Genomic DNA, 24,034 nt, shown 5'->3' on the forward strand with positions numbered 1-24,034 from the left:
TGTTCACAGGCGTTGGTATGCCTGAATAGTTACTATATAGTGATAAAACACACGTCACTTTATGACGTGAATTGCCTTTAGCTTGTATTTTGACCACAATTTAGCACCATTTTTCTTGAAAACAGCAAATTGTTCATTACACGCAAATAATCATGTAAATGTTTTACGAATAGGTACGTCCCTCCAGGCTCATACCATACTATATATGCTTATATAGTATGCTTATATATATGCTTTAAATAATTAAACATTTTTCATGGCCAGTGCCTGCCTTGCCTGCCTTTTATGTTTTCACAGAGAGAAAAGCCCGTGTTACTATATTCTATACGAGTACTTTTGTAAAATATATAGGGATGCATTAATAACCAGTACAGCATTTAAATAAAAACTTATATTTTTTTTTTATTTAAAATATTTTTTGACATTTTCATCACACATTTTGTTACGCAAAATAGGCTTGAGCTTCACCACAACCCTGATAGTAAGTACAGATGTGGCCTTAGATAAAGCACCTAGTTAATGTTCATTAACCCTAGACCGTAACCATATCGGATCGTATCCTTCACATTCATAATCTTTATTAATTTTACTGTAAACTAATCATTAACTTAATCTTACTAGCCGTTTACCAGTAGTCTTGTATTGTGAACATCGCTATAATTCATTTATCATCATTTGCCTCTCAAGTAAAGGGAACTAGGTAACGTCATAGGACTTCCGTAGCACATGATTTGCATAATAACGTAACTAAGTGTACCACGTCCCGGTAAAGGTCGAATTTCACCCATAAACACGAGATTCTACGGCTCATTTTGCATAATCTCGAGCGGCCGAAATTGCTCTCGGTTCGATCAATTCTCACATGTAGATTCAAGGAATTTGAATATGTTAGTTAACTTAGGGGAATGTTTGAGTATATTCCAAGCTGGATTTACTGGTATCTGCTTGAGAGTGTAGTTTATTTAAACGACTTGGTGAGTTTAGTGGGTTGAAATGCGACGCGAGACTTCCGATACAAAATTTAGAAAAAAATATTACCTTGGAAAGGTCAACAGAATTTGAACTACCTTAGATGTATACGTGAGGTTACTTGATGTGCCTGGGTCTTATCTGCTACTAGACGGGCCAGTATATTCAATGTGGCAAAATAAAATTAATTTAGTACCGTCTATAAAAATAAATATTTTCAATGCAAAATAATATCTACAAAATTACTGCTCATGGTTCTTAAATTACAAGCTACAAACTCGGCAACAAAAGCAGACTGACTTGGACTGCAGTTACAGGATTGATACTTTAGCATATCTAAATCTTAAAATATCCCTTGATGATAAGTATTTAAAACTTTACGAGAATATTAAGTGTTTTTTATTAATCACTTCTGACTTTTAAGTCACTACACTCTTGACAGTAAATACGCTACTGATAGCGGCGTCAGTCACGGCACACTTGACGTATAATAAGGGACGCACTTGTACCGCATAACTGAGACAACAATAGATCAGGCCAGAAAACATTGCAGTATTTTCGGCCAACATGCCTGCGACGGTAAACGTACATCGGCCATACGAAATAATATGTGAGGCTTTGCAGCTGCAGCCGGGTCTTACTAAAAATATGGGCGAGTATTGAAAAGTTTGACTATAAAAATGTTGGCTGATGTCACCGGCCGCCATTGCAGCCACTTAATCCAAATAAATTATAATCCATCTAAGAGCCTCTTTACTAAATTAATAGAGACTACCTCCTTATTCATATAAAACCTTATTGTCGAGCTCAGCCTAGATAAGAGATTAGTTTGAAATTAGTTTTTCTTTGTCTGGGTCACAATGAAAAGCATCATGCAGAGTGTGACCCTTATTTGTGATTTTCGGCACTAATGAGAACGGAATGTATTATTTTTTCTTTTTTTATACCTAGCTATTATTATTTTGTCATATTTACCTTTGCCTTGCAAACAAAACTAAAAATATTAGCTTTAATAGGCTTGTAACCGGCCTATGCCCGTGGCTTTGCAACCGTAAAAGAATAAAAATAGCCTAGTTCCCTTCCCGGTGAGAATTAAAAACCATGGTATTTCCACGGTGGCTTCTGATCGCGTCCACGTGTATACTGTTAACAGCAAAATTTATTTTCTAACTCCTTACATCTTCGACTGAAATTGGCTTGTCTTGCATCGTGTCTCATTCTTTCCAACAACGAGGAAAAAATCTAGGTCGGCAGCACGATAGGCAAATACCCGATAACCTGATATAGGCAATTTATCACAGACAGACCTTCGAGTCACACCCATCAATCTTGGATCTTCAACACTGCTAATTATTGCCAATCAGGCCTTGACATTTTCCTTGTGCATTTTGACTAGTTTTTTTTACAATCGATGGTATCATACAACGGAAAATAAATGGCTTTGTTTGGTTATTGTATAAGTAAGCATAAGCATAAGATTAGTAGTCCAAAATTCACTAGCGTATAATGTGGTTTGAACTTATATGTAGCCCTATTAGGTATAAATTTGACAGCACGATTATTTATGTAGAGACAGTTGTGGATTCTACGGTTACATAAATAGGGAACTATTGAATAGGTGAATTTTTAGTCAAACTATAATTTTCAAAATTAAATAAGTGTACCTACCTATACAGTATACCCATTGTAAAATATTTTATTCGACATTTGGTATTTTTAAGAAAAATATATAATTTTAGTCAAACTCCAATGCGCGTTTAAACCAAATTTCTACATTTATGATCAAACGTATAAGTGATGCAGAAAAAATAATATTTCGCGGTGAGGAATGGAGAGGCATACACGCCAGTGGCGGTAAAGGGCCATTAACTTTATTACATTTGCACCATGAGCAGTGAACTGAAATAAATGTTTATGAAATGACATTGTATTACGGAGGCGCCTTTTTACGGCAACGTCGAAAAATTAAGGTTGTTGAACTTTTGTAGGCGTTTATCAGATGTTTTAGCGCAATTTTTTTATTCGACTGGATGGCAAACGAGCAAGTGGGTCTCCTGATTGTAAGAGATCACCACTGCCCATAGACACCTGCAACACCAGGGGGATTGCAGATGCGTTGCCAACCTAGAGACCTAAGATGGGATACTGTCCTACTCTCCACGCCGAAACACAACGCAATTAGCGAGCGAGATGGTGGTAGCAATCCGGGCGAACCTTGCACAAGGTCCTACCACCTGCAAAACGCACACGAGATTTTTATCTTCTAGGTGTACCATTTTATATTTAGTTGAAAATGTAGATGTCAACAAAAAGATGGACTACTTTCAATATTTCTTAAAATTAGACATTTTTAAGATACATTTGTAGAGACTTCGTTTGCAAAGACATCGTTTATCGTTATTCTGCGGGAATAATAAAAAAAATCCGGATAAATATTTTATGTGTATTAACTCTAGGGACAGTAAGTATTAATACTGTAGATTGGTAACAACGTTTTGTGTTTTGATGTTCGATTTGAGAATAACAAAACACGAAATGAAAAAAACCGGCCAACAGCGTGTCGGACACGCCCGAAATAGGGTTCCGTAGCCGTTACGAAAAATTAAGTAATATTTTTCTAAGGATTTCGTATTTTGTACGGAATATTCCAAATTTAGGTATATTTTATACATTAGGCTGCTACGAGTATTTACTAATAATTCTCAAGAAAACTTAACCGTTATAGTTTTCCTTGTAAGTTTGATATACTTACTACCATCCTGATTTTTTTCAAATTTTTCCACCCACCGGTTTAGGTTTTGGCGCTCGATTTAAATTAAAAATTTGCACTTTATTGTTGAATATTTTGCAAACAAATCTCTGAATCGAAAAATCGTTATAGCAACCCCCTAATAGTTTTAAAAGACCTATCTAACGATACTACAAGGTTGGATACACTACAAGGTTGGATGAGAAAACTAATAGATTAAGGTTTTCCTAGATAATTTCAACCAAGTAACTAAGTGAAGTATTTAATTTAAATAGGGCATAACTTTTATTACAATAAAGCTCCTTCATACTTACTGAATGTCCTTCAGTCCTTACAATACACTATAAATAGGTATGATCGTCGTTAAAAGAATAAAACTTAACCAAGTTCTAAGTAAACCTATTTAAATCGCCAGTCTTATTATCGGTTCTCAGTTAATTACACCTGCAACCAATATCACATGTGTCAATAATCCACAAAGGCCGATTGGAAATCCGCCGCCACTTTGTCACTGAAATCGACTCGAATTCCCACTAGCTTAAACCTTAAACGAAAGAGTGAAAAAATGCACATTCACTATTCGCACCCAATACTATGTCTGGCCGGCACTTACAAACGCAAATAAAAATTGAAAAATCTGCGGCGCAAATCCCTTGGGGGCTGCGTTGCGCACGTTTGCACGCACCGTCTGTCGACGTCACTGCGCATTGAATAATGGACATTATGTACAAGTGTTTTAGTGTTTTAAGTACCTATATTATCATTTTATTTGCCAGGAAGGACTGTCAATCGCAGGGCAGGGAGTACAATCAGGCTCAATCAGCAGCAGAAGTGAGCGGTTATGGTGCTCAAAATGATCTAAACATTATCTTATTAGCATGGCAGTAGAGTCGTCTGTACATGGACGACCAGATGGCCTAGTGGTTTGAGAACCTGACTACGAAGCTTGAGGTCCCGGGTTCGATTCCCGTGTCGGGGCAGATATTTGTATGAAAAATACGAATGTTTGTTCTCGGGTCTTGGGTGTTTAATATGTATTTAAGTATGTATCTATATCTATATAATTATATTTATCCGTTGCTTAGTACCCATAACACAAGCTTTGCTAAGCTTACTTTGGGACCAGGTCAATTGGTGTGAATTGTCCCGTGATATTTATATTTATTTATTATTATTATGTTGAGCACCGTATCCGCTCATCCACTTCTTCTACTGACTGTACAAAAGATTTGCTCAATACTCCAAAGCAGGGATGTAACGGATATGGTTTTATCGGAACCGAAAGCGGAACCAGATGTTTTCAATTTAGTTTATCGGAACCAGAAACGGAATCGGAACCGAAAACGGAATCTGAACCGAAAACGGAACCGAAACCAGAATCGGAGCCTGAGTGACAGGTGGTTAGGTTAGGTTAGGTCTATTTTATAAAAAAGTTATGTAAAGCTCCTATCCATTGAAATTATATCAAACGTTGTTATACCGATCATTACACACACATTTAATTGGGCTCTTTGTCTTCCTATCAAAGTGGACTTTCATTACATCTTTAATTACGTGACTATGTATCTATTATTTAATAAAGGTTACCTACGTTTTATTTACAACATAGCAAGCTAAGAAAGTAATTAAGTATGTATTTATCAATATAATTACCTATGCTTATCTGGGTTTCTTGTACCCATAGTCCAAGCTTTGCTTTGTTTCTGCCTAGGTCAATTTTGATAAATAGTCTGAATACTTATTTATCTAATCTATTATCCAATCTATAATAAATAAGTATTAATCGTTGGAGCCGTTTCCGAGATTCTGTTTATATACCGGAAACGGCTCCAACGATTTCGATGAAATTTGGTATGTAGGGGTTTTCGGGGATGAATCGATCTAGCTTGGTTTTATCTCTGGGAAAATGCTTATTAAAGAGTTTTAGCCCGAGCAAAGCTCGGTCGCCCAGGTACTTTAAAATTGATTTCGGTCGATGTTGTCAATCCGATTAGACAAGAGCAACACAAAATTAACGAATGAACCACATAATATGATAAGTGCTTCACCTATTAAGTAGCAAGTTTACTTAAATATACGATTGCCGGTTATTTCCATCTATAACTGCCAAACGCTTGCAAAATTTCAAAATCTACCCACATCTGTTCTTATAAGCGAAAAACTATACCAATATACTACCCATAAAAGAGAGTTTACAAAAATATATGTGTTTTAATAAAGTATTATATTGTTGGTACGCAAGTTATCACGTCGTCCGTTGTACGCGTGTGTTACTCCTCATTTGCGTCCACCGTTCGTTTGGCTTTACGCTTCCAACACGTTTCCGCCGTTCAAAATGAAGACTAATAGCCAAAGGAGCAGGAACTAAATTAGCACGGCGTTACCTGTTAGCTTATTTATGTATGTTGGGCTTTATTTCGTGTCTTATATTCATTCATTCTTCTTACTTTCTTGCTGGCTTGCTCAAAACAATATTCATAACCATGTAAGTTAGAAAAAGGCTTACGAGTATAGTTTTAATTCAGCAAAAAGTCTCTGTAGTTAAGAAATCATTTTGGATATTTAAGTGGAGTTCTCAAACTACTTTTATTATTGTCGGTTTAAAATAAGACTGAGTGTAGTTTAATTTATTTAAGTAAGATTATTACAATAATATTATATCATATCAATACATAAAATGCATTAATTATTGATGATTTCAATACAGCTGAAACAGATTTTCGTTAATTTATAAAACTACTCACTACGTAAAAATGCACAAATAAATCATTATTTTAAAAACGCTAAGTAAATGAAATCCCTAAAGCGTTATCACATCAGCGTTTCACCATTATCTATTACGTAAACTGAACCAGTGATACTGCGCGCGCGATCGCTTGCCAGATACACAATCAGGTCAGCGACCTCCTCGCTTTCGGCCATTTTGCCCAGTGGATAGTTTTCATTACGTGCCTTGTACAACATTTCCACTTCGGCTTTACTGAACCCAGCGTTTTCCGCAAACGGTGTCTTTGTACCTCCTGGATTGACCGAACACACTCTAACACCGTCACGAGCAAGCTCCAATGCCACACACCTTGTCAGTTGGTCAAGGGCCGCTTTAGAAATGCAATAGGGCAAGTAATCTGCATCTTTGATCGGCTTGAATGCTGCAACGCTCGATACGTTCACAATGCAACCCTTCGTCTTCACTAAATACGGCGTTGCTAGACTGGTTAATAGATATATCGATCGAACATTCACGGCCATTACCGTATCGTACGGTTCGATACCATCGCGAATGCTTCCTCGCATTCCAACTGCGGCGTTGTTTACTAGAACGTCGATCTTGTCGAATGTTTCCACGGTTTTTGTGACGATATTTTTTACATCATCGTCGTTACTTAGTTCGGCTTTGATTATGAGTGGTTTGATTCCTTTTTCGGCTTCACATTTTGCTGCTACGTTGTTTAGTTTTTGTTCGTTTCTTGCGACGAGGACGAGCGTGGCAGATTGTTTGGCGAACAGGAAGGCGGCAGCTGCTCCGATGCCGGAACTCGCTCCAGTAATCACGACTACTCTCTTCTCGAAGTCCATCTTCGCCGACGCCCGAGTAACAACTAACTGGTTCTAGCAGCCACTGCCGCGTGTTTATTTATGAACAAACAACTTTGACCTCGGAATGCGACTGTCGAATCATTCGTGTATAACAGATTAGATAATGCTTTCGTTTTTTTTTGTCTTTATCAATGGCCTTCTCAACGAGGTAATTAAATGTCTGTTATTTATTAAGTGTTGTTTGTTTATTACGTATGTTGTGTGTTACGCCCAGTGATTAGGAAAAATCTATACGATTCGCTGGCTTTGTGAAATATCAAATGCTTTGCGGAAAATGAATATACAAGAGATAAAGATCTCAATCTTATTAAACTTGTTTCTTCTCTTAGAATTTCTGCTGAGTCCTTTACCTTTTCACAAATTATGTTTTATCTGTTTCTTTCATTGTATTTTGTTATGACATATTTTTGGCTTTGTGAATAAATATTATTTTATTTTTTATTTATTTTATTTCGTTTATCAAGTATTCCAAAAGCTTTTTACGCAGTTCTATTCAAATTAACTTCAAATGCTTCGTTCAATAACTATTAATGATGAGTACTACATTTATTAAACATTATTAATCTGCATAATGGAAGTCTTTCCCAAACTTTTTAATTAAGTTTTATAGAATTAAAAAAGTGTGGCAAAAAATGTCTAATAAAGTTATGCGACGCATAGCAGGGATTTCCATCACGGTACAGTCAGCAGGTATTTTCATTACTTTTATTTTCCCTAGGGATCAAGGTACTGTTCACTACCTACTGTATTTTAGAGGTGATATTATTTTAATTGTATTTATTACTGATACTGATACAGATTATGATTTCTCATTGGGATAATGGCAATTCTGTAAAAAATCTTTGCGGATAAAATTGACGATGTGAGTAGGTACTGTATTTTCCAAGGCTCTTTTGCAAATACATTATAAGCGTTTACTGTTTTCTCGAATTTTCTTAGTCAGTGGCTGTGGCGCTCAAAATGATCTACATCTCCACTGCCAAGGTAATAAGAGGGATATTATGTAACAAGTGTTTTATAGGTCAATAATCCAGCTACCTAACTGCACAAGGCCTCTGCCAAACTTCACCATGCATAATTCAACTGACAGTTGCATAGATTTGCTAGAATAGAATAGAATAGAATAAACTTTATTGTTTAACCGTGTTACATAAATGCTATTAAAATATCACAATTGTTTTCTACTTTGTATGCATTCAAACAAAAAAGGAGATAAATAGTGTTTGTGACATAATTGAATAAAGTACAATTAATTTAATTATAATATACAATTTCTGTATAAAAAATTGAGACTTTTCATGGACTTTCAAAATACTGTCAAAGTCTCATAAAAAGCTATATAATTGTTTTATAAAACCGTTTTTGCTTTGTCTATGTCTGGCACAGGCAGTTATCAAAGTGGCACATAAACACGAGTTAATGTTAAGTATTTTAATAGAAATTTATGTAAACTTTCACGACTAAAATCAAAACCCTTTAAGTAATAAATAAGTGGTTTAGTTAGAGTAAGTTAAGCAAAATATATATACAGGAAAACTTATTGTAATTTTAGCCCGCTTTTTGAAATGTATATTTAAAATAAAGTAAATGATTCAGGCTCTACTCACTCAGTCTAGTATCGAAGCAAAACTACATAATGTCGCTCCTGAGAAATGTCATTTACATGAATGATTATTCAGGCGTACTTAGGTCTGACGCATGCAATTCTACACTCTCGAACTAGGTGGTAAAGTAAACTACGGGTTGTTAGGTCCCTGAGACCATTTCAAAGTTTATCTGGGCTGCCCGCATGGAAAGCATTGTTCAGATCCGTCCAGCTTGTGTTAACACGCTTCGATCCTCGGCAGACGCATGGTAAACATGAAATCGAATTTAGCAATTTGAACGACGGATATTTTCGAAACATAGCATTTGAGAACCGCAGCACCCCTCGTTTCATGTTCGAGATTTGTCAGTTAGGCGGTGTTGGTTCATTATCTTCGAAAATTTACTCATTTACTCTTATGTTTGGCAGTTAAATTGAAATTCCGTTCCACAAAGAACACCCACCCAATTCATTTTATTCTAATTCAGTTTCAAAATATCATGTTAATGGTCAAAGTATTGAATTTGTAAAATCAGCAGTATTTGTACAAACTTTTATTTAGTTTCACCTGTCCCGTTGTCTGTCTATATTCTAATCTTGAATGTTAAATTCGACCAACTTCCATTTGTCGGATTGACTTGAAATTTGCCATAATTATGTTAATTGCGTGCTGGTAGTGACATCTTGGTAGTCCGGCCAGGATCGTCTCCGCAGGACGGAACTCTTCAACGGTTAATGGCATCGAAATTTGGTATGCAAAATGTAGTTTCAAACAGTCAGCACAAAAAGCTTGTAATAAAAATGAAATGTTTACCAAAAACTTATTAGAAATAACACTCGACTCTAAATACACACAAATATCCATGTATATACACGTACAATAATTATTATCGATATAGACTTACGCGGTTGAATTTGGGATTTTACAAATTTTAATCCAAATCCCAGAATTGTATCAGGATAATAAAATAAAATGCCTTATTTATATGTAACTAGCCGTTGTCCACGACTCCGTCTGCGTAGAATTCGTTTATCGCTATCCCGCGGGAACTATGCAATTTTACGCGATAAAAACTATTATATGCCGGGAAAGGCCCCGGAACTTATACTATTTGAGCACCGAGTTTAATCTCAATCGGCTTAGCAGTGTAGACGTGAACAGGTAACAAACAAACATACTTACAAATTTAGCATTTAGAGGAATTTCAGATACACCACAACTACCTCAAAATCGTGTATTTTCATTTTCGTATTTATTTTTTGTTGTATTTCTGTTTATTGTTTTTGAATAAAAGTCTACTTTCTTTCTAAATATCCTTTAAATCTGTTCAGCAGCTTCAGCAAAACAAACAGCCCCCCTCCCACACACACACACACACACACACACACACAGCACATGGGAATACTAACTTTCTCATTTGTAATAATAGTAAGATGTCCCGACCATATGTTACGTAGTACCCTATCAAAAACTGCTTCATTACTTATATAACCCACCTTACAGGAAAGGGGTTTCATCTATGTATAAGTATAAGAGTAGTCAGCGCTACACGTAGGGTTTTGAATTACCAACTAAACTCCAGGGATTAATAAAGCTAGCAATTTAGTTCAACGTTCCATTTGGAATACAGCTCAAAGATAATTTACGCAGAAAATCTTATCCCCTTTAAAATAGTAACGTTACTGAATGACTGGCTGACAGACAACGCACAGTCTATATAAATCATTGGAGCTAAAGACTTGAAATTTAGCAGACATAATCTCTAGAAAATCATAGAGGTGAAATAAGGACATTTTTAAGGCATACATGTAGGTAATAATAGGGATTATAGTTATTTTCAATTCAAAGTGGCTTTATCTCCGTAACTCTGTACTAGATACTATGTAATTATAATAGCTAAAAACATTTTTCCGAAATTTTCCGAAATTCTTACGGGTTAGAAAGAAATGAAATTCGGAACAAAAGAAGAAGAGGGATTTTTCTTATATTAACCGACTCAGACAGCGCACACCTAAAACCGCTGAAGTTAGAGACTAACCCCCTTATTCATAAAACTTAACAAGCCTATGTTAACTAACAAATGCTTTGTCCCTTTCTAACAAATACAAATGTCGAAGTGACAGATAAGGACAAACGAATTTTAGCGGCATTTTAACTAAAATAGGTTTTATTGTCGTTTATGAATAAGGGGGTTAGTATTTGCCAGATGTATCCCTTGCGCGAAACAAAAATCCGCTAATACTCGTAAGTATTTATTTATCAACAAGCAATTCTCGAGTGATAGGCATAAAAAGTTTTCAAAATTAGTGATCAACTTTCTTCTGATACGGACACTTGAAATGTGACAGACATACCTAGTCCTTGGGGGGTCATAGAGATGTACTAAGAAGTAATTTTTCCAAATTACCGCGGGATTTTTTAAACACTAACTGGCTAGTTGACATAGTGACTGTCTTGATATTTGGCACAAACATTCCTTATTCACATTTTTTAATTGTGTCCTGGGATTATCCGTTTAATGTTATGAACTATTTTACTATAATTAATAATTTGACTACCTACCTACGCTAACAAATTTGCAGGTAAATGCTATTCTTAAAAAAATGTTAGCCCTTTATAGCCAATTAATATTTTGTCATCCATACTAATATTATAATTGCGAAGTGTGTTTGTATGTTTGTGTGTTTGTCGATCGACGTGATTTTGGCATAGAGATAGTTTATGGGCCCAAAAGTGACACAGGCTACTTTTTATCGCATACGCAGCGCGTGATAACCGAATACCACGCGGGCAGAGTCACGGGCACAAGCTAGTTTATTTATATTTTCCAATCCGCACTGGGCCTCTGTGGGAACCAAGCCCTCTCATTCTGAGAACAGGCCTGTGCCCAGCAGTGGGACGTATATAGGCTAATATGATGATGATAACTAAAATATTGTGTATAAAAACCGGCCAAGAGCGTGTCGGACACGCCCAAAATAGGGTTCCGTAGCCATTACGAAAAAATTAAGTAATATTTTTCTAAGGCTTTCGTATTTTATGCGGAATCTTCCAAGTTTAGGTATATTTTATACCTTAGGCTGCTATTTACTCTTAAACTACTAATAATTCTCAAGCAAACTTAGCCGTTATAGTTTTCCTTGTAAGTTTCATATACTTACTACCACTGCGAATTTTTTCAAATTTTTCCACCCACCGGTTTAGATTTTAGAGGGGGGGAACGCCCTATTTTAATAAAAATTTGCACTTTAAAGTTGAATATTTCGCAAAAAAATCACCGAATCTAAAAATCGTTGTAGAAAACCCCTAAAGGTTTTAAAAGACCTATCCAACGGTACCCCACACTAGGGTTGGATAAGAAAAAAGAATCACCCACTTTACGTCTATGGGAGGTACCTACCCTAAAAAATTTTTTTTTATAATGTTTTATTGTATTATTTCGTCGTCCGTGCAAAATTACAGCTTTCTAGCATTGATAGTCCCTGAGCAAAGCCGCGGACGGATAGACAGACAGACATGGCGAAACTATAAGGGTTCCGTTTTTGCCATTTTGGCTCCGGAACCCTAAAAAGGTACATTTCGGTGAGTGTGCAAAGGTTTTACTTAACCTGATACCCCCTTCCCCTTTCCGTCACCGAACGACTAGGCGCGGCGAGCAGATTCACCCTTATGTTGTAGACAAAGACATTCCTTCATTACGCACGAAGCGGTTTGCCTCTTCTTTCATTATACGGATGGCTAGGAGTGGAACTCTCTTCCGAGGTCAGTTTTTCCGGAACGCTATAATCTGGACACCTTTAAGGTCAAAGTGAACAGACACCTTCTTGACAAACGTATACCATCTTAGGCCTTATCTTCGCCTTCCATCAAGCGAGATTGAGGCCAAACGTAAGCCTATTTTTATAAAAAAAAAAAAAAATTGAAAGTGATAATTTTTTTTGCTATGTACTTGAAAGCACTGCGTCAAACTTTGCCGCTCATACAAAGTCTGGAAAACCAGCGCTGGACTGACTGCCTCAAAATGTGTTTTGTGTACTTACTTTTTTTTCTGAATTGTTTGTATTTGTGTTTGTGGCATTAAAGCCAATTCTTATTCTTATAAATGACGACAAAATAATTTTAAACTAACAGAAACTTAACAGGCATTGAAGAATAAGGTAGTGTGTAGTGTACATAATATAACCATAGTTCTAAATAAATTAAAATAGTATGTTATCAGAATTCACCGGGGTCAGCTTTAATAATTTGCTAAACACTGGCTAAAGGCTTTATTAAACCTACCAGATAAAGCTAAAACGCTTAATTATGTTCGAAATTAACTTTTTAATTAAACCGCACCACACAGAGCGAGCAAGGAAATGGTTTTAAGATGGAATTAAGAGTTATGTGAACAACACTGTGAGCGGGCATATCGCTTAACACTGATATTTATTTTATCTTTAGTATTTTAGAACCTTATTTTCATGTACATAGCACATGGAAATAAAGATTGATGATAATGATTGATATGTAGATAGATATTAAATATATGATGTCATAATACAATAGAAACTATTCTGTATAAATCAAATAACGCAAAGCATCGTTGAAATACGTAAAAAAATAATGTCTATCATATTGCAACCAAGTTCTCTGCTTCATTTACATGACAATTACCTATAACGATTATTACAACGACTCTTAAATAGGTATTTTAATTAACTACAGCACAGGCTTCTGCCAGTTCAATAAGTTTTAGTTACGTAGGTACTAAACGTATGTTTAATACGAACTTTATGTATATTGTGCTTTTTGTTGACAACAGTTTGCATTCGTATCCTTACTAAACTTCGAGTCAATTTAATCACTAGAAGAATGTAAATGTTGATTTTGCAAGCTTACATAGACGACAACTTAGCTAGAAGATTGCAAGTTAAATGAAAGCTTGTAAAAACTGAATCGTTGTCACTGCAGTAACGGAACGTTTAAATCCTCGGCTAATTCCTTGAAAAATTACAAAGTTAGCGGTATATTTATCCCTCACAGCAGGCAGCGCCCAGCCCCGCGGGTGGCGACATTCGTAAGTTAGGATTTTATCATAAATCTCCGCCGCGCGATGGATCACTCCTTGAGAAGCACCCTTCTGCCCTCATCATTTATACTTTATTATTGGGGCTTATGTACACCCTTTCCTAATAGCCGCTTGTATTATATACCTACTGTCATGTTTGTCTTCTTTACTGCCAGTTACCCGAGGTTTCTGTGTGTAGTTACTAGTTATAACGCGTGTCTACCACATGAGATTTAAATTCAGATATCGGTTTTTCCATTTTATTTTTTTTCGTAAATATGTATTTTATTTTAAGTTGGGATCGATTTACAACCTCTGTCTTTGAGTGTTTTTAACAAATACATTTTTTTATTGTGAAAGGGAGCCAAAGCATGCGGGTCATCAGATGTGATGGAAAATGATCACCACCGTCCATGAGTAGGTACCAAAAGCTGATTGATCGGTTTCCGGCCTTTAAAGAAAGTATAAGCCCATTTCTTGAAAGCCTCGATATCATAGTAGTCTGAAAACACTGCTGACGCAAGTTGATTCAACAATTAGGGAAATTGTTGAATCAACTTGCGTAAACATCAGTCTTTTGTCATTATAACAAATAAAATACTTATCAAATTGCAAAGATTTATGAAACAGATTACTAACATAAATAATTTAATACAGCTGACACGAAGTCATCAAGCCAAGTTTACACAACCGAAATTGCAATTAAAACAAGTCGCAAATTAGTGACAACCCCTAAGATTTACATATTTAAATTAGGCTTAAAAGTCTTCGTGGGAGCCGCAGCTGCCTCAGAAATCAATCAGTAAGCCTTTGGCTGCGGCTTAAGGTGGATGATTATGCTTTGGATTTACACAAAACAGCTTTAGGAACCTATACAGAAAATACACAAAAAAGGAGAATTTGTTCTCCCTAAATTGTCCATTTAAAATGGGGAGGTTCAGTGAGCGTAGATCTTTCCTAAGCACTTTGAATTGGTTGAGCGACGAAATACTGTTTTAGTTTATGTTCTTAAATCTAAAGACTTAAACTTAACTTAAGGATAGTTTTATTTTATCTCCTACAGTATAATACAATAAATCCACATAGATCGAAGAGTACGTAAGTTTAATTTGGCAATAGACAGGCTACATCGCTCTAAGAACAGGTAATGATTGGGGAAGGAACTTTCTCGAGTAACTGCGACCACGAACCGGAAGACGCAGCGTTCGCCTCCCACTAGGTGGACCGACGACATTGGAGTTACAAGCCACCAGTGGATGATAATTTTAGATATATGTATGGACACAATACATAGAAGATAGACAGATATTACGGACCTAAACATATTATTATTAATTGCAACGTCTATAAAGGCTTTTACTTTAACATGCTCTCTGCAATTTCATAAACAAAAGCAGGTGGTAAATGGTCGTTTATTATGGCTCTCTAAAGGGCCTTAGTTCAACAGTGTGTAACAAGGCTGATCAAGCCTTGTTGATTTTTAAGCTCTTCTTCATTTTATTTTCGGTTCGTTTAAAAATTCAATTCAAAATATCAATTTTTGAATATTCACTGTACTTTCATATTCAGGCACTTTGTTTGTATGTCAAAATTCATTCTCAGATCAGCAGCCGTACTATGAGGACGTGCTAAATATTTTTATTATTTTGACATCAATACCTATTCCATCATATAACATAACAGTTTCACAGTGCAGTTAATTACAGTGTTTATAACCAGTTTCATCATACATTTGTATCCTGTTTTACTTAATACTCTAAGGGATCTTGAAGGCACAATTGTGCCTAGAAGGCATCTTACATTTAATAAACCTCTTGAACATCTCCTCTCTTTACCTCTTCATCATCATCTGTCGCTTCGCATCGCGACAAGTGGACGTCTGCCGGCTGATGATGATAATTCATCAAACATAATTGTCAACTGATCAGTTTCTAAAAAACATCAAAACTTAATCAATAAATTGCAGAAGCCATCATGTTCCTATATACGAGAAGGTAAAGGATTAAATCGCATTGCCATATGTAGGTATTCACTAATAAAATTTATTGATACTTATTTATTTCTGAATATGCTTCCTTATCCCACATACATAAACCTTGTACACTAGTTATTGTATTTCCTACAGCATGATTTGTAAAATGTTCTTGTCCTACATAATATGCCAGTGTTCAAAGAAACACGAAACTCGACTGGATTCCGCTAGCACAGAGGAGCGCAACGCAGGAAATCTTTGCGGAAATCTCTCGCACCCGATAACATTGAGAAACTTTCTGCGTTTATCTGTTTTGCGGCGTATTAGGATGGAATAGTCGATAAAGCGACGACAAGTGATTCTTGCGTTTTTTGGGATAGCGAGTGAGCGAGTTTTTTATAGGTATTTTTTTCCATTAATCTACTTATTTGTAACTTTAAACTCTTAATACGTAAACCTACTCATTTTATACGAGGATTACTTAAGATCTAGGATTACAATTAAATTCTGCTTGTAAGAAAACTTATCAGAGATTAATCCACCCCTTCACATATGAAACTAAAATGTTATGGCCGCGGCCGGTACCTAACAAAATTTAAGACTCCTCATTCGTCATACAATAATGCAAAGCAAGACGGCAAAGTACGACTCTATCCATCAGGCTCTCAGGCCTATGACAAGAAGGCTTACTTCCTTCATGAATATTTATAGCTTTGTTTATTCTCGAAACCGAGTTGTTTGAGAAAAAATATGTCTTAACTCGATTCGCTTTTGAACTTTGCGAATAATTGAAACATTAATAGCTACGGGAAAAAACGAGCCAATTGTTTTAAGTACCTACGAGTTTAGGCGAGCTGAATATCAAATGAACCTTTCTAATTTAAAATGTTATAATTTTCTTATGACTATGCTTATATTTTTTATTTAATTTTATTCTGCCCCATATTATTTGTGAGGCACTAACACTTTTAGGAAAGGCAAGGAAGTTGTGACATTTGAGAACAAATATAGCTTCACCTCCATCACAACTAAAGAGCAACCGTCTCACATTTTCTGAGAGCTGTCAATATGTTTACCAAAAATTCTTTGACAAAAGACAGCCTTTGTTACTCGGCCCTTTTTGTTTTGCCCAACTTCTTTGATCAATCATGACAAATTGTGTTTTGTTTTAAGAGCATCCCGTAATGTTACTTGACAGTTGTGGACTGAAAGTTTGCTTTTGTGGAGACAAACGAAGAAGTTTAAATTAGTTGAAGATGGTCCATCATTTTCAGAGTAAAAAATGATGCTATTATTTCCCTAATTTGTTTCCTGGGCAACTAATGAATAACGTTTTTATTTTCAGGTATTACTTTGCTTTTAATTAATGCCACATAAAATTATGTTACGCGTTACTCCTTCTGAATCGTCTCACATAATCCAGAATTTGCATCATACCAACTTGCTTTAGTAGTTGTTGGAAGTACCAAGTACCTACATAGAAAAGATGTAAGCTAATCAAGATTTTTGGCATTGCAGAATACATTCAACTTTATAATTTGACGCAACAAACCAAATTTGAAACAGTTATTAAGTTACATACTCATAGACACACAACGCCAAAGACTGGTGTATGCTGGGATCCCAGTGAAAAAGGAGTTAAGTCTGCAGAAATTATACAGCTATTTTCTATTTTATGTGTAAAGGGGTTTAAGTCGAAATCAGCTGTTCAACTTCTGCAGAATTAACCACTTTATCACTAGGGCCCCATTATCATCCCAACAGTAACTAAGTTATACGCAATGTACCTAAATGTTCAATCCGTATCATATTATTTACCTACTAGAAATGATCATGATACCCGTCTGTCCGGTGGCCTTCAAGTTAAACAATATTTTACGTCGTCTCAAGAAACGGCAAATGCCTTGGAGGCCGCGCAGGAAATATGGCGCGCAATAAAAATGTCAAGTCAAGTCATCAGAATGGAAAGCCTGAGGCGTTTTGTCGCCAGATGCGGCACTGAATCAATGAAAAACTGTTTTCTTGCGTGCCCCACATAGACGATATATCAGGACGCTCTGGACGAACCTTCCCGAAGGTAGGAAAAACTTTGCGCGAACGTAATAATGGCTTTTGTTATGTTTGTTGACGGGACAAATGCTGATCCGCGCACCTGCTTGCCTCGACATGAGAGCCGGGTATTTTGTTGTGAATTTATTCTTCAGACAGTGAATCAAATCCCGACCCTTTCCTATATTATAAATGCGACTATGCACTGGTGTATCACATTGTTACCCCCACTTGCGGAAATTGATGAAAATGTTGAGTTGAATTCGGGACGGGCGCTATGCCAATATGTAGATACAATCCAGGATTTAATCAACAATCGTGGTAAAGTAACGAACAGTACTACTTGTTCAGCTCGATTCTTGACTTCACTCACTCAATGTATGAACAGTGAACCATTACCAACTACAACTGAAAAAAGTTCAACAGAGAAACAAGGAAACGAGTTACTTCCTATCAGGTGCCATGTTTGCCACACACAATATTTTAAAGAGGCACCGTTGTAGAGAACAATGAGTTCAGAACAGTTTTCATGTCGGAAGTGGCATTACACTGAACATTAGCCGTGCCGATAAGGCGCCGACACAAATTGGAGCCAGCACGCGACCGCTGCCATCGCATTAGAGCAAAGCCACGATCATGACTTTATGAACTCAAATTTTGTGTAATTTGACGATGTGTGGCTTTTGAATGTGTTATCGTTAACACGTTAACGTTGTCATAATGATTAAGATTTAGCCCAGTAAAGTACCATTACAAGTATGTGGCTATTTTCTAAACTGGCAACTAAAGTAGGACACTAAAATGACTCTGTAAAACGTCGATTCCACAACCAGAGTGTAAATTATTGAAACGATAACTGCAACTACATAGCGTAGCAATTTATGCTCTTCTACAGCGGTTAGTAATAAATTAGGATCTTAGATCATAAATTTGCTAAGGAAATTCCGTTCAAGAGCAATTCGTTGAAATAGGGAACTCGATTAAGTGAGCAAAACTATCTATGAAACGCTACATTGAGCAAGATACGAGTAATCGTAAATATATTGTCAATCATAAATTTTGAACTAAAAATACCGGGAGACACGAACATAATTAATTTTACAATACCATATACCAGTGTTTTCTGTACTGCTTACTATGTTTTGGTGTGCAATAAAAAGTTATTGTATTGTAATACCCATAGTATTGTATTGTAAATGCACAGATCACACACGTATTTAATAGTCGAAGTACACGTTTCGAGCCAATCTGTAGCGGATAAATTTTAGAGCACCATTTATTTTCTAGGCCATAAAAGAGCTCTCACCAGGCATAGCATGCGACTGGTGAGAACTGACGATCGGATTGTCAAGTGGTTAGAGAATGTGACTATTAAATTATTCATACAAATAATAGTAAATTATTGTCGTGGCCTGGAAGTAGGCAATTGCTGGCTGAGTATGAGTATTAAACGGACGAACTTGCAAGTCCGTTTAACTAATACGAAGCCAGCAATTGCTATTCCAGCCGAGACTAATATAAAGCTTTTCTCAAAAATGGTGAATAAGTATGAAATAAAATAAACTTTTTCTCAAAATATATTATAAAATTTAATTTTATTCCAATATTTTTCTTATACTTCCCGCCTTTTTTCATTAAAAATAAACTGCAGCTGTATTTTTCCACCGAAAACACCACAAGCTATTTCAGACCCAATAGAAAAAGTCCGGAGTTCCAACAAAATATCTGATACCGGCCATTAGACTTGGCTGTATACGACTTGTGCCAACATTTCCATGGCCTTTTTAACTTAAAATGTGACTGATTGCAGGCGCGCTAATTCATTATTGTTGAGCTAGCGCGCCTGCAATCTTTTTAACTTTTTAATTTTTTGCTGACCATAAACTATGCACTTCACCTTCTGATATGTAAAGAATAATGTCAACTTTTACGGACATTTTTGAGAAAATTATATTATTCATACCAACAAATACTCCGACCGGGGATCGTACCTGGGAACTCAAATGTTTATTTTTAAGTCTTGGAAGTTTAGTGCGTATTTAAGTATGTATTTATCCGTTGCCTAGTACCCACAGACCAAGCTTAGTTTTGTTTGGCTTAGTCATTTGGTACAGACGTCCCCAATAAAAACTGAAATATTATGTGCCAATGGTACTTATTTCAAAACGTAAACGAGGTATGTTTTTTGCTGGCGTTATCAAGAGAACGATTGGGAGATAAAACGTAAAAAAGTGCGTTTTACAGCTGGAAAGTGTGCCAGTTAGGCCGGCGACAGCTCCGTTAACATCTGTGCGGGATTCCCTCGAGAAATCCTCCTGAAACGCTCGGGGCTTATTCCCTCCACGTTTATCTGTAAGCAATCAAACAAACGGCACGATAATGACATTAGAAGTTACGCGAGGTTTCCATATATCTTGGCGACTAACGAGTTTGAAAAATTACGTTAAAAAACCGGCCAAGTGCGAGTCGGACTCGCGCACCGAGGGTTCCCTACAAACCTGTAGGTAGTAACTTTAAAAATATTAAAAATATTTATTGTAACTAAACATTTACGGTTTTCGCAATTTTTCCTTTACCTGTGCTATAAGACGTTGCTTCTTACCAAATTTCAAGATTCTGAGTTAACGGGAAGTACTCTGCAGGGTTTGATTCCCTTGCGAGTTTCGAAAATTTGCGGAAATTTGCGGCTTACGGCTGTATCTTTTGATTGCTTTGGCTTAGTAGTTTGATTTTTTCACAGCTCTAAGGGACAGTAGACCTGAGTATTTGATATAAATTTCAGCTTGATACCTCGACGCGTTCCTGAGAAAAAGGGTCTTGACAGACGGACGGACGGACGGACAACAAAGTGATCCTATAAGGGTTCCGTTTTTTCCTTTTGAGGTACGGAACCCTAAAAATGATACAAATTTGGATTTTGGTTTTATAGGTTGAAAGCCGAATAACAATTGTTTTATTTTATTTTTGTCAAACTGCGTTGAAACATTAAGAAAGAAGGAAACGTCCGCATCGTGTCCCAATAAAGCCCAAAGCGCTGAACTCGACGACTTTAAATTTTTACGACTGTTTGCCCCACCCTTATGATGTGAGGGTGCGAAGAACAGATAAGGAGGACTCCATGCCATAAAGGGGTTAAAAAAGTAAAGCACACAAGAACCAGTTTTATAGACTTCGCTACCTCGCATAACATGACATTTGAATACAAATTAGTTCAATTCTAATCTTTATCGGAGCACTTTAGGGTAGGAAATCTAATCACGCGATAAGGCGTTTAATGCTCTCTTGACATAAGTAGCATAAAAGTGCAAAACACTTGGCCTTTATTAAAATTTGGTTAAGTAATGCATCTAGGGCAACTGTATGCAAATTCATTCGTCAAGATTTTACTTGAGAAATCTACAGATTTTCGCGTCTAAACTTCCAAACTTGGTGTTTGGGTTAATTAAGTAAGACGTATGCTGCTGATAAATACATGCATAAAAAAGTTTTTGTTTAAAATTTCATTTTTAATACAAACTTTTTTTAACTGACTGTAATTTTTGTTGACTGTACTTGTATTGTCACCCAAACTATTGCATACTAAATTTCACGTCAACGCCATTAACCGTTGAAGACGACGTCGGGTGGAGACGATCCTGGCCGGACTACCAGGATGTCACTGGGTCAACATTCTTTTCATTGTCTTGCTTTTGTCCCTGAAAAAATGGCACGGAGTTTTTTTTTATGGAACCTAGTGGCATTTTTAATTTTTCTCTAGTTAAATATTAGTTAACCCGAAAAAACAAACATTGGCTCCACATTTTTTTTTATTTCTTAGTTAGAATACATAAATAATATCGTGACAGAGTGGTCAGAAAAAATGCAACGAAAAAAATTTTGACCCCACTACCAGATTATTGTATTGTCACGCAAGTTAGGTACATAAGTATACCAAATTTCAAGTCAATCCAACTACTGGAAGTTGGTCGAATTTAACTTGCAAGATTTGATTACATACAGACGGACAGACAGACAACGGGACAGGTGAAACTAAATAAGTTTTTGGTTAAAATTTCATTTTTAAAACAAGCTTTATTCTTTATTGTACTTTTTGTTGGCTACTTGTATTGTTACCCAAACTACATTTGCATACTTTTCACGTCGGTCGATTCTATTAACCATTGAAGAGTTCCGTCCGGTGGAGACGATCCTAGCCGGAATACCAGGATGTCTACTACTACCAGATTATTGTATTGTCGCGCAACTTACATTAGTATACCAAATTTCAAGTCAATCCAACTACTGGAAGTTGGTCGAATTTAACTTGCAAGATTTGACTACAGATAGACACACAACAGGACAGGTGAAACTAAGTAACAAATATACGTGGGTACTTGGGGAGTTACAGTGACAAATTCAAACGGTTGTTGTGGTTTGTTAGTCTAATAACTGGTAGTATGGTGTACGGTTGTGTTACTCTGAAGATGAGCTCTGGTTGAGTTCGAAACGCGTCATAGTGTGGTGGTGGTGATGGATGGGTTTGTGTGATTTGTGTGTGTTCTTACAGTGTGGAGGTGGAGGAACTGCATGAACACGCATATTTTGCATAAGCTTAACTACCAAGCAAGGAAAGCAAGGGTGAGCAAGGAAATTATTTTAGTTCATTGTACCACCTTGTAGTGAGGAGTATCGTTGGATAGGTCTTTTAAAAGCATTAGGGGTTATTACAATGATTTTTTGATTCAGTAATTTGTTTGCGAAATATTCAACTTTAAAGTGCGAATTTTCATTAAGTAAGTGTCACTAGTGCGGTAAAAAAGCGGTACGGTAATTAGACAGGTGCACAATAAAATGAGAATGGCCGACCTATTGTCATCGGATCGGAATAATACTTGCCCAGTTTCGTGTCAGTAGGTACTAAAATAAGAAGTTAGTGAAAATCAAGTTCAAAGATTCCATTACGTAAATAGATACATGATTACAAGTCAAGCTAATCAAAGGGTGTTAAAAATGTAGCAAAATACTTTAAAATACAATATCTTCTACCAGTATAAAACTCTCGGGGCCTCGTCAAAGAAAGCTTGGGTTTGTGCTGATTATCTATCAAAGATAAAAAAAAGGTTTTTGTGAGAAGGCGCTAGTATTGCAAGGTCCGTTTAACAATAAATTGTCTCCCGTTTTTATAATTACCTACTTTAAATAAATTAATGTGCAAACCTCAAGCAAAACTATAACGTCAAATGGACTAACCAACTTGCCTCAAAATGGATGCCAGTTTCGATAGGATTTCCTAATGAATAGGTCTTCTTAAAATTTAGACGGATTTTGACGCTATTGATTGAAGCCCATGTTTGCCTAGCGATGTGTTTTTTTTTGTTTCTGTTAAATCGAATGCGCAAGTGGAATATGAAGCTTAAATTTCTTTAAGAACGACAGCCTAGCATAAAAACTATAGATACGAACGTTGAATAGGCATATTTATTGAACCTCTTCAATCGCTTTGCTTTTAGTACGTATTGGCAGCAATCAATTATAATATTGTCTTATATACAGGTCATACCTTGTCCCAAATTCGATGGCTTGAACAGTGTCATAGAAGACAATTTCATTTACTTCCCTGACCAATCTCAATACAGCCATCGACTGTCTGCCAAAATTAATTCTCCGTGATGATTACTTTCCCTGTACACCGTCTTCCATTGGTATAAAGCCTGTTTTCTCGTTATTGGCCCATCGCACAATAAAAGCCCGATGTCATTAGAGCACGAAGCTCTGATGTCACGCTCGAGAAGGCGATCAATAGCTCAACATTTTTGTTCCAGCCGACAATCCGGTAAATATCACATCTATGACAGCCGATATTAGTTTCCTTGACTGCTGTAATGAAATCGTTTACAATGTCAATATATAACTTTCTGTTTGTCTAGGACCGATTGGTTGAAATATCGAGAATATTTCTTCGATATTCTGACAAATAACATTATAATGAAATTGGAACCAATTGTTCTTAAAACGGTATTTCGTTTTAGCTCAAGTTTTATTTTGTAGGTAAGTATTTATTCATCATCAATATCATCTTTATC

General features: G+C 36.2%; 2 protein-coding genes across 2 annotated transcripts in view; both read right to left on the reverse strand.

Moving 5' to 3' along the window:
• The window catches only part of LOC141429691 (semaphorin-2A-like), a 526,100-nt gene that overhangs the window by 477,185 nt on the left and 24,881 nt on the right, over nucleotides 1-24,034 (reverse strand). The gene's annotated exons all lie outside the window — the stretch shown is intronic.
• LOC141429421 (3-oxoacyl-[acyl-carrier-protein] reductase FabG-like) lies at nucleotides 6,511-7,355 on the reverse strand. Its single transcript, XM_074089722.1, has one exon. The coding sequence runs from the start codon at nucleotides 7,292-7,294 to the stop codon at nucleotides 6,530-6,532; it is 765 nt and encodes a 254-aa protein (XP_073945823.1). The 5' UTR covers nucleotides 7,295-7,355; the 3' UTR covers nucleotides 6,511-6,529.

The sequence above is a fragment of the Choristoneura fumiferana genome, chromosome 7, assembly GCF_025370935.1.
Source record: "Choristoneura fumiferana chromosome 7, NRCan_CFum_1, whole genome shotgun sequence".
Taxonomy (NCBI): Eukaryota; Metazoa; Arthropoda; class Insecta; order Lepidoptera; family Tortricidae; genus Choristoneura; species Choristoneura fumiferana.

What these genes read in the sequence shown, in the direction of transcription:
- LOC141429421 (XM_074089722.1), bottom strand. Translation starts at nt 7,294, where the DNA reads ATGGACTTCGAGAAGAGAGTAGTCGTGATTACTGGAGCGAGTTCCGGC.